The 11,814-nt window shown below is 46.9% G+C and overlaps 3 protein-coding genes across 6 annotated transcripts; 2 read left to right on the plus strand and 1 right to left on the minus strand.

The window, feature by feature from the left end:
• Positions 1-3,492: 3,492 nt before the first annotated feature.
• LOC121597207 (cysteine desulfurase, mitochondrial-like) lies at positions 3,493-5,603 on the minus strand. Its single transcript, XM_041922803.1, has 3 exons — positions 5,353-5,603; positions 5,103-5,179; positions 3,493-4,850 (listed from the first exon to the last, which is right to left on the minus strand). Exons 1-3 carry the CDS (start codon positions 5,594-5,596, stop codon positions 3,684-3,686), a joined length of 1,488 nt encoding a protein of 495 aa, XP_041778737.1. The 5' UTR covers positions 5,597-5,603; the 3' UTR covers positions 3,493-3,683.
• Positions 5,604-6,202: 599 nt separating this feature from the next.
• On the plus strand, positions 6,203-8,469 carry LOC121597465 (sorting nexin-21). 4 transcript variants are annotated; one of them, XM_041923239.1, is made up of 4 exons: positions 6,203-6,341; positions 6,456-6,629; positions 6,798-6,938; positions 7,183-8,469. In XM_041923239.1, coding segments are annotated over exons 2-4 (996 nt in total). In that variant the 5' UTR covers positions 6,203-6,341; positions 6,456-6,628; the 3' UTR covers positions 8,037-8,469. The 4 variants fall into 4 exon arrangements, with proteins under 4 accessions (XP_041779173.1, XP_041779172.1, XP_041779175.1 ...); XM_041923238.1 differs by having other exon boundaries at positions 6,203-6,629; XM_041923241.1 differs by having other exon boundaries at positions 6,203-6,629; positions 6,798-6,896.
• Positions 8,470-8,796: 327 nt separating this feature from the next.
• LOC121598123 (zinc finger protein 2 homolog) lies at positions 8,797-11,219 on the plus strand. The gene is made up of 3 exons (XM_041924716.1): positions 8,797-9,160; positions 9,332-9,452; positions 9,535-11,219. Exons 1-3 carry the CDS (start codon positions 9,147-9,149, stop codon positions 10,909-10,911), a joined length of 1,512 nt encoding a protein of 503 aa, XP_041780650.1. The 5' UTR covers positions 8,797-9,146; the 3' UTR covers positions 10,912-11,219.
• Positions 11,220-11,814: the final 595 nt, after the last annotated feature.

Consider the following 11,814-nt stretch of genomic DNA (forward strand, 5'->3'; position numbering starts at 1 on the left):
TTCATTCTAAAAATAGCAAAAAAGCTGGTGGCGCTCTCTGTTGGTGGGATACCCTAACCAGTTGAGCTTCATCGCTTGGTGGAGAGCTTTCTCATTTCCTCTGTACTGTTGTATGGTTTCGCATTGAAGTTATGCATCGCTAGAACTAGAACGGCGATATGATTGTTTAAATACTAAATTCCAATGGAAACTGCCAGCTCTGAAGCAAGTGAGATTTGAGTAATGGTCGTTGGTGTTGATACCCACGTATCTGACCGCACGACCATTCATATAGATTTTTGCTCAGAAAGTGATAAGGCTATATAGGTCATGATAAGATGAAACTTGTCGAAACACATTGCAAGAACAGGATAGCAATATAATGATGAGTTGTAATACGCCATGGAGCCTGTGGAGCTTTCATTTTTTTATATGGATATTCAATTTTCCAGTCGTTTAAGCTTAATCTGTGGCGCTTGGGTGGGAGGGGGTGTCAGTCCAGCGCAGCGCAATTCGCTGGAATCAAGTGGGAGGGGGTACCAGCTCAGCGCAGCGCAAGCCGAAAGAAACGGGAAGGAAGGGGTATGATGAAACAGCGCGAGCGAGCGTTCTTTACAGCGAGAACGCCTCGTGTATTTTAAAGGCATGCAAGAGAGCGCCGGTCTGGTGGTACAGTGGCTACTCGAACGACTTAATAACATGCCCATCATGGGCTCAAGCCCCGAATAGACCGATCCCCCATAGGTAGGACTGACTATCCTGCTATGGTAGCAATAAGTCACTGAAAGCCAAGCCCACTTCACTAGTGGGTACGGGCAGGCCAGGCCTTGACCGGCAGCGGCTGTTGTGCCAAATAGAAGAAGAAGGAACAACCCAAGCGCCACAGATTAAGCTTAAACGACTGGAAAATTGAATATCCATAGGAAAAAAATGAAAGCTTCACAGCTTCATTGGTTTGATCAATAGATGGCGTATTACAACTCATCATTATATTGCTATCCTTTTCTTGCAATGTGTTTCGACAAGTTTCATCTTATAATGACCTATATAGCCTTCTAACTTTCTGAGCAAAAATCTATATGAATGGTCGTGTGGTCAGATACGTGGGTATCAACACCAACGACCATTACTCAAATCTCACTTGCTTCAGTACTGGTGGTATCCGTTGGAGTTTAGTATTTAAACAATTGTATCGCCGTTCTAGTTCTAGCGATGCATAACTTCAATGCGAAACCATACAACAGTACAGAGGAAATGAGAAAAGAAAGCTCTCCTCCAAGCGAGGAAGCTCCACAGGTTGGGTATCCCACAAACAGATAGCGCCACCAGCTTTTTTGCTATTTTTAGAATGCATGAGTCGTTTGGCGTCTGCTAAACGAAGTCTTTCTATATTCCGTTTAGGTAGAGAATTTGAGGCGTTTAGAAGCCGTTTAGTGGTCGTTTAGTGGATTTGTGGCACTTGGGAAGAGAGCGCATTCTCTCTGTTGTAACGCTCCACCCGCCATTTTTAATTATCAGCCCAAAACAACGGACTTCGGATCCGATCCCAAGCGCCACAGATTAAGCTTAAACGACTGGAAAATTGAATATCCATAGAAAAAAATGAAAGCTCCACAGCTTCATTGGTTTGATCAATAGATGGCGTATTACAACTCATCATTATATTGCTATCCTTTTCTTGCAATGTGTTTCGACAAGTTGCATTTTATTATGACCTATACAGGTGTCCCCCGAGATACGACTGTATTTGGGACCGAAAAAATGTCCCAAAGCAAGGCGTAAGTCGAAAAAGTCGTATGTCGAATATCTATGAATACTAAGTTTATAATCGAATTTGAAGAGTTGGAATTTATGATATCGTGTATTTTATTCAAAATAATGTTCGATAATGTAATAATTATATTTTAAAAGCCGTACACAATATAGATATTCAAGATAGGGTAATTGTGGAATCTTTGGAAATGTGTGTATAACGATTATCAGCCCAGAAATTCAAAAAAATACATCAATTTCTTGTCAATGACATCTTTTAACTGTCAAAATCAAAATCGTCGTATCTGCGAATCGTCGTAACTCGAGGAGGTCGTAACTCGGGGGACGCCTGTATAGCCTTCTAACTTTCTGAGCAAAAATCTATATACATGGTCGTGTGGTTAGATACGTGGGTATCAACACCAATGACCATTGCTCAAATCTCACTTGCTTCAGTGCTGGTGGTTTCCGTTGGAGTTTAGTATTTAAACAATCGTATCGCCGTTCTAGTTCTAGCGATGCATAACTTCAATGCGAAACCATACAACAGTACAGAGGAAATGAGAAAGCTCTCCTCCAAGCGATGAAGCTCAACTGGTTGGGGTATCCCACCAACAGATAGCGCCACCAGCTTTTTTGCTATTTTTAGAATGCATGAGTCGTTTGGCGTCTGCTAAACGAAGTCTTTCTATATTACGTTTAGGTAGAGAACTTGAGTCGTTTAGAAGCCGTTTAGTGGTCGTTTAGTGGATTTGTGGCACTTGGGTAGCAATCCTTGAAACAGCATCCCAAGCACCACAGATTAAGCTTAAACGACTGAAAAATCAAATATCTGTGATTTTCGGTAGGATAAATGGAAAATCGGTAGTTTTAGGGCGGTCAACTACCGATTTATTTGTAGCACTGCTTCCACACACCAGGTTTTTTAAGTGCAATGTTTCGTAACGTCTCGTAATGCTTCGTAACGCTTCTTTTTTTGGAGGACCAATTTCGTTGTACGTGTAATATCCAAACGAAATTGCTTTTTTATTTGTTTTAAAGCGTAAACATAGATTTTAGTAAACTTTTACTTCTTTACGCCAAATTTATGTTAGATAATCTGTACTATTTGTTACAATAGCTATTTTTTCGATCCGTTATTTTTTCTGCCTTGGCCCGGAAAACTCACTCCAAATCGATTTTGAGACCAGTAATCTAATTTCTTCTATCAAATCTAAGTCTGCTGCCAGATAGACCGTAACGAAGAAAATTTAAAACCGAAAAATAACGCTTGTTATTGAAAACAAACAAAAAGTGAGTTTTGTTTATCTCAATTTTGATGGTAATAACTCAGATACATTTTTTCATTTGTATTAAATTGATGTTTGGCACTACAGAAGCATGCAAACAGCAATTCCGTTTCGATTTATCAATTTTTTTTCGTTACGGTGGTTTTGCGGTGTATCTGGAAGCGGCCTTTGTGTGGGCAACATCCATCGACGCAGTGATCCACAACAAAATCTTCAGACAAAAAAAATCACAAACGAGATACGAAAACCGTTGTAAAACAGTGTCAAAAGATCGATTAATACCGCGCATTTAGTGAATTTTAGTAAAGAGGCAAAGAAAAAAAAGGAAAATTCCTTAGATAGCGAGAGAGAGATTAACAAACCTTTAAAGAATCATGTGCCATTGATGTTTAGGAAATATTTAGGATTTTAAGATAAATTCGTTAAAAATTCATTAACCTTAGTATCAACAAGAGCAGAATGCGACACGGGCCTAGGCGTAACATAAAATATACAGTGTATTTAGTTTTGTTTCACAATAAATTTACAATGTGATTGAAGCTTCAGTGTCCCTCATTATTGTGGGGCGGCGAAAACTATGATAAGAAAACGAACCGTTTCGTTAACGATACAACTGTCGCCTACACGAGGCTTGCACCGCTTGCACAATGCACTCTCTCTCTCTCAATGCTGCGACCACTTGATGCTCTTTATATCGACACCCTCCTGCACCATCTCCCACAGTGGAGACATTTCGCGCAACCGCGTCACATGCTTGATGCACTTCTCCGCCGTATAGTCCACCTCCTCGATCGTCGTGAACCGGCCGATGCCGAAGCGTATCGAGCTGTGGGCCAAATCCTCATCCGTACCGATCGCACGCAACACGTACGACGGTTCCAGCGAAGCGGACGTACACGCGGACCCGCTGGAAAGAGCCACATCCTTCAGCGCCATTAGCAGCGACTCACCCTCGACGTACGCGAACGACAGATTAATGCAGCCCGGGTACGATTGTACCGGATCGCCGTTCCGGATGACCTGCGGCAGCTCCGCAAATATCTTATCCATCAACCGCTTGGACAGAAACTCCATCCACCGATGATCGTAGGCCATCTCGCGGGCCGCTATCTCGCAAGCGGCACCCAGCCCGACAGCCAACGGTGTCGGTACGGTGCCACTGCGCAGCCCACGCTCCTGTCCACCGCCGCTCTGGATCGCTTCGACGCGAACGCGCGGCTTGCGCCGCACATACAGCGCACCGATGCCCTTGGGGCCGTAAATTTTGTGCCCCGAGATGGACATCAGATCGATGTTCATTTTGTTCACGTCGAGCGGTATCTTGCCCACGGCTTGCGCGGCATCGGTGTGGAAAAACACCTTCTTCGCCTTGCACAGGCGCCCGATCTCCGCGATTGGTTGCTTCACGCCAATCTCGTTGTTGACCGTCATGATGGACACGAGTGATGTTTCCGGTGTGATTGCTTTCTCCAGCTCTTCCATGCTGATGAGACCGTTCGATTGTACCGGGAGATAAGTGACATGAAAGCCTTCTCCCTCCAGCGCACGGCACGAATCCAGCACGCACTTGTGTTCGGTCTGTGTGGTGATGATGTGCTTTTTCTTCGCGCCATAGAACCGCCCAATACCCTTCACCGAGATGTTGTTCGATTCTGTGGCGCCGGACGTAAACACGACCTCCTTCGGATCGGCCCCAATAAGAGAAGCGACCTGTGCGCGGGCCTTCTCTACGGCTTCCTCCGTCTCCCAGCCGTACGCGTGCGTTCGCGAGTGGGGATTACCGTAGTAAGCGGTCAAGTACGGCATCATTGCATCGAGGACGCGCGGATCCTGCACAAAAGAGAAAAACAGATAAAATAAGACACGGGAGATGGCATATCTCGTTCACTGGAGTTAATCGTGTGCAAAATCACGTTGTGTAATCCTCGCCATGGTTGACTGATAAGGGACCATTTCGATTAAACCGATTGCAGGCACGACCCTACCATCAAAGTGGTGCAACGTGTCGTCATCGAGTGGATTCTCCTTCCGGGTTGGTCGGTGATTAGGATGTATTATCTTGCCCCTCTTTCCCCCACTTACCATCGATGTGGTCGCTTGGGCATCCAAGTAGAGCGGCCGGCCATCTAGTACTTCGTCTTTGATGCTGAATTTTTTATCTGTTCGTTAGCAAAAGGAGAAGAAAAGTGTGAAGAATGTATGCGAATGCAACATGGATGAGTAATTTGCAACCTGCATCTCATTTACACAACATTGCACATGCAATGGAACCCCCCACCCGGATCCCCTTCCCCTCATAGGGGGAAGCTCCAACGAGAATGATCGATCTTACCGGTGCCGTAATTCCGTGTCGTTCCATGACCCGTACTGCGCAGCAGTTGGATGGTTAGTTTTTTATCAGTAACTAAGCGCGACCAGCGTGACAACATTTTGCAACCGGACAGAATTGCTCCTGGCAAGCAAAGCGGAAACACTCGAAACTGATAAAAATTACAGAAATACCGTGGTGTGGTGTTATTATGTATTTTGTTTTCCGCAATGACTGGTTGACAGCTCTCTCTTGGTGTATCTTGCATCCTGCTCGCTCGTTGTGCAATTCGCCGCCACCGACAGCGGTTGGATTATTCGTGTAGCACAGCTCGGTTTCTACAAAGTAGCGCGATTGTCGCGGTTTCAATAAACGGAAAAAGGAAAATAAATTAAACGAGCATGATTTGGTTGTTCCTGGTGGTACTCGACAACAATCTTAACTTGTTTGGCAATTTCTTTTGTTAGAAGGTTCCCTTGCTCCTAGCAGTGCTGCATATTTTCCTAGAATTGTTATTTTTAAAGAATTCAGTGCATTTTTCAGTTCAGTTCAGCGCTTCTTATTTTTTTCAATTTAAATTTTGAATAAATTAACTCTTTCTCGATTTCACAGTGTAAAAAATATTTTCTCGTATTTTTGTTTATATGATTTTATACAGATTATTCCCTATATACAGAGTATTACCTATCAGTTTACTTAAAAGGTCATTATACTAAAATTTTATTTAAAAAAATGCTTGTTGCTCCAAATTCCGTGGTTTCGCTAGCGAAGCTGCTTCATAATTTGCAGAACCTTACAACGTTCAGGACTGGTAGCACGCGACAATCGCTTAACTTTGTAGAAACCGTAGAACAGTTGCTTGATGGAGCTACAGAAACAGAGCCATTCTGCGTTATCAGAAATTAAAAATAAACAAGGGATTACACAATTTCTAAGCAATATTCCATACAGTAATCGTTTAGATGTTTACAGTCTGTGGTTTAGACAAGTGTCCATATTCATTTTACAAATAAGTAAATTAAAAGAAATATAACAAGACCCACACAAAGGCGGGTTTCCCTCCCCCCCAATCACTCTAATGTCATACGGCACTTTCTTTGTTGTTAATTCAATTTACCCACACACAGGGGAAGCGAAATCACCTTCATCGGTGGTGCATACCCGTGCATCACTTCCTGCTTTCAGAGTGCCTGCGAGAATAGATTGCGTGAAGCAAGTTCGATCCCCAGTTCGGACAGAGGTGGAACAGCTGTGATAGTGCAGGGAAGCTGCAGGAACGGGCATACACACATCGGATGCAAGTGGGTGTTGAAGCAAAGCGTTGTCTATAAATGGCCCCGATAGCATAGAGTGAAACGTCCCCTCCTCCCACTGCAACGCAAAGCACATTGTTGTTTATGTTTACGTGTGTGTGATTTTTTCCCTCTCTTCTGTTGTGCCTCTTTGCTGGGAATAAACCACCAATCCAGTGCATCCCGTGGTCGTTGGGCGTAGAATGGCCATGGAGAACGGGACGGAATCCATCGAGGACGATCTGGATAGCAGTGCGACGGAAGCGTTTGACCAAAGTACGTTGAGCATGAAGCAACAAACCAAGGGCACCGTGCAAGGTACAGCAAAAGCGTTCTTTTCGTTCTATTCCAGTTCTACAGTCGTACGGTTGCAAGGTTAGAGCAGCACGAACGGGTTGCAGGTGGCTTAGTCATAGCAAATTAAACCGAACCGAACACACCGCTGACTCACCCACTCAAGTGCTTCCCCTATCGTAGCTCTGTTGCTTTATCAGTTTTTGAACGTCTCGCACGACAATGCGACGCACCTACCCTGCTCATACGCGCTTCGTTTCTTTTGCAGACATTTGGCAACGGCCCACTAGACGACCGCTGCCGAATGCTGGCGATGTGGTGCTGTGCTTCGAGATTCCGCTCGCACGCATACTACCCACCGGATCGGCAGCCAGCGATGGACAGTCAGTGTCGGCGGTGGCGGCCGCCGGCAAAAAGTACGTCATATACGAGGTAAACGTGCGGAAGGATGGCCCCGGGCGGGACCCGTACCCTACCAGCGTCGAGCGGCGCTACACCCACTTCCTGAAGCTGTACGAAGGGCTGCGGAAGGAGCAGCCCGTCCAGCTGCAGACGGTCTGCTTCCCGAAGAAGGTGCTGATGGGCAACTTTACCGCCGAGCTGATCGGTGAGCGCAGTGCCGCGTTCGAGTGCTTTCTCGACCATATCGTAACCGTGCCTTCGCTGCGTGATTCGCCCCACTTCCTGGAGTTTCTGCAGGGCGACGAGCTGCGCAACGCGTGTCAATTGCTGGACGAGCGGCGCAATGAGCTGGCGGTGCCGCTGCTCGAGAACTGCTTCCGGCTGCTGAACAAAATCTTTCTGGACAAATCGAAGTGTGTGCTGCTGCTGCTGTGCCGGCTGGTGGCCGCCTGTACCACCTCCCCGATACCGCACCCGTCCGCGGAACAGTGGGCCGAGCTGGCGCTGCGCCGGTACGAGCACGTGTGCGATACGGAGCTGCTGGTGCTGTACATTCCGCTGCTGCAGACGTGTCTGCATCTCTGGTGGCAGCGGGGCCGCGACCGTACCCTGCTGGAGGAGCGGCTGAGCGAGATGGGCAAGAAGGGTATCAAGGTGAAGGGAGGGCCGACCCTTGCGCAGGCCATACACGCGTTGGATCCGCGGGCGGAGACGATCTAACCCCAACCCAAGCAAGCAAGCAAGCAAACAAACCAACAAACCAACAAACCAACACAAAGCAATTTTGCAAATGATCATCACAAGTGCATCAAACATTTACATCACACAAACGATGAGACTAAGCTTTTCAATCTGTTTTTCTTTGTAATTTTATTCGTCCGTCTTAGGTTAAAAACACATTTAGTTGGGGTTGTTTTTTTTATTTAATTTAGTTTAGTATTTTCATAGTGCAAAAAATGGTGCGCTTTTAACGCTTGTCGGCGTGCATTGAGTACCGCGAGCGGGCTTTGCATTTTTTTTCTACTTTTGGAATTGTGATCGTGATCGTTGGAGTTATTCGTAGAAGAGAGAATTTTTAGAAGGCAAACGTTTACCTATACATTTACTTTTATTTGTCACAGGCTTGGACAATTTTATAAATAAATTATGCGAAGAAGTATCGATGCTGTTTTGAATTACAAACTTATGAGTAAGCTTATAACAGTTTAATTAATAGGCACTGTGGCACTTGGGTCCGAATGATTCCAGCCGGTCTCGGTTATTTTTGTTTTTGCTTCTTACCAATTACACGATGTGTAAAACTCCCAAATTTCATTCGTTAAAAGAAAGCAACGAAGCAATATCACCCCTCCAAAACGAACGATCCAATCGAACTTTTAACGAACATTTGTCGATCGTTTTGCCGTTAGTCGTGCGGCCGTAATAGGTACGCCCAGTGCTGGTCTAACTGACAGGTGCTGCTGTCACAGGGTTTTTCCAACAAGAAGCAACAAAAACAAACACCTGATACAATTGTTTTTTTTCTTGCCCTGTACGTGTGTGTTAATGTGTCGCCGACGACGACGGAGCGCGAGGGGGGAGATAAACATCGGATTTTTCTCCACGGGGACCGTGGCCAGCAGCAACTTCCAGCGTTATTTAGAACCCGGAGCGGCATCGCAACACTAAAGCTGCCAACGAATCCGTAGTAAATCACACACTCACCTTCCCTGTGTTTCGTACGGTTCTGTCTCGCTGGGATAGATTTTCACAACCCCTCAACATCGCTCATTTTCCGGCCCCCCCCCCCCCCCCCCCTCCGTCCGTGCAGATGTGTTTCTTCAGCAAGCCATGAGTTCAGTACAGTGAGTATACCTATTTTGGGGATAAAAAGCGACATGCGAGCGATCTCCGACACCTTGGGTAATTGACTTTCGATCCGATTTATTTCCCCGGTGGCGATCCGATTTCATCCCGCGCGCCCTATCCGTACGGCGAACCGGACTACTCACCATCGCACCTGTGTTGGCGTGCAGTGCAAAAATAGAAAACATTTGCAGGCTCTGTTTGTCCGGCGATGACACTTTGGAGTCTATTTTTGGTGATAGTGGAAGCGATGCGCTTCAGACGATAATCTACGACTGCACATCGATTAGGGTGAGAGTGGGAAAGAGGACGCCGTGAGTAATGCTGGAGTCTCGTGAAATGACCTTTCTTCTTCCTCCCTTTTATTCTTCAGATACTACCAAAGCTGGGCCTTCCGTCAGCGATTTGTGGTGAGTGCAAATCGAAGGTCGAAAACTTTCATCAGTTCCGCGAGCGGTGCCTACACAACGATGAGTACCTGCGCACGACGCTACTGCTGGTGGCCGCCGCACACACGCAGCCAGACGAAGCGGACGAAGATACGTACGGGGAAGAGAACGACAACGACGATGACGACGATGAGCAAGAGGAGGAGGAGGAGGACGTGAGTATCAAGCTCGAGCCGGAGGTGCTGCTGGACGAGCAGAGCGATATCGATCCCAAAGAGGCGGACGAAAAGGGCGACGAGGGCGACGAGCGGATGCTCGTCGACCGAAACGACAACAAAATCGAACGGTTCGCGCCGAACGAGCCGGACGGACCGGACGAGTGGGATGAGGCCGGCTCGAACGATCTCGATTCGGTCGGCAACTCGTCGCTGGAATCGTTCCACTTCCCGTACCTGTCGCCCGATCCGGCAGTGTACGGGTCGCTGCTGAAGTGCGAGTACTGCTCGCTGGAGTTTTCCGTGCTCGAGCAGCTGAAGCGCCACATCACCAGCCACAAGGAGGAGCGAATCTTCCAGTGCCACTACTGCCCGAAAACGTTTCACTTTGCGAAGAACCTTAACATGCACGTAGAGTACATCCACTCGAAGGCGAAGTACACGCCGACGCAGGTGGCGAAAATGATTGCCCGCCAGCAGATTCTAGTCCATAGCAGTAGCAGTAACAATAGCAGCGTGAGCCACAGCACGACCGGTGGGTTGAGCCCGCTGTCCTCGCCGCTGCTCGATACGAGCGACTGTCTCAACAATAACACGATCGTGCCGCCGCCAGGCAGCGATGGCGGTGGCGGATGTGGGTTAAGCCTTAACATCAATCTGAACGGAAACACACCACCGTCCAGCACGAACGGTGCAGGACAGTCTTCGGTGTTGGGGCGCAACTTGAAACCGATTCGTTTGCCCTCATCGGCTGAAGGGCGGCGCGGATCGTCCGTCGCGTCCGCCGATCGACAGCAACAGCAGCAGCTGCAGCATGAGTGCCACGTGTGCCACAAGAGCTATGGCGAATCGGCCGCCCTGCGGCAGCACATGCTCGCCCACACCGGGGAAAAGCCGTACAAGTGTGATATCTGCTCGAAATCGTTCTACAACGCCAGCACGCTGAAGACGCACCAGCGTATCCATAGCGACCAAAATCCGTACCGGTGCGGCACGTGCACGAAGATGTTCGACAATGCGCGCAGCCTCGAGCTGCACCACCGCACGCATACGGGCGAAAAGCCGTACGCGTGCGACGTGTGTCTGAAGAAGTTTTCCTGCTCGTCCAATCTGAAGCGCCACCGGAAGCTGCACGATCGTGACTAAAAGGAAAAGCGGATGATTGAACATCCGACCGAACGTGGTTGCGTGTCGTTTGCGCAATGCAACAGCACGCAAACCGTCAAGCGAACCGGCCTGGTCGAAAGCGCATAGAATTACGAGCTTAATATGAGCGTGTGTGTGCGTGTGTATACAAGAGCATTACTTCCGGTTGGTTTGTTAGTGGCCGGAATGTACATATTTTTGTTTTTAATTTTTAGGGTGCAATCGCACCCCTTGGTGCTTCCGGTGCAGAGAATCTCAGCATAAAACACAACATTGACTGTGCATTTATATTTACAAAAAGAGGAAAATAACAAAACATAAACACACACACACACACACGTACCCATAACCGAAATAACTCCCCAAACTTCTATCCCCTTACCCTTCCTAATGTGCACTAATGAGAGAACGATTGCTTTCTCGAATTTGTTAAAAAAACCTTGTTAACATTGTTGTTGTGTTGTGAAACGTTCGCCTTTTAGCAATAGTGTGGTCCGTCGAGAGGCAGAAGATGCTCGTTTTGCCGCCCCCTTTTCACAGGACGGCTGTCCTATTTTTTGTGTGCTTAAATGTACATAACCAAAGCAAATCCCTTTCCTATCATGAAAGCAAAAGCTCGTCCCGAAAAACAAAACAAAAAACAAACTTACTCGAAGTGAAGTCAGCAAGCGAAAAATGCAAAAGATAAATCTTCAGCTAGCAAAATACGCCAAAACGAAAGGAAAAACAACGACGCGAAACATATTTAAAAAAAAAAACAAACGAAAATCAAAACCCAAAATTCTAGGTAGATATATGATATACTGTTGCTAAGGCAAGTTGTTAAAATTGAAACCAAAACCCCTGTTATCGAACGAATCCGCGAAACGGAGAAGGAGAAGTCGAGCTTGATTTTTACCTATA

This window comes from Anopheles merus, chromosome 3R, assembly GCF_017562075.2.
Source record: "Anopheles merus strain MAF chromosome 3R, AmerM5.1, whole genome shotgun sequence".
Lineage (NCBI taxonomy): Eukaryota > Metazoa > Arthropoda > Insecta > Diptera > Culicidae > Anopheles > Anopheles merus.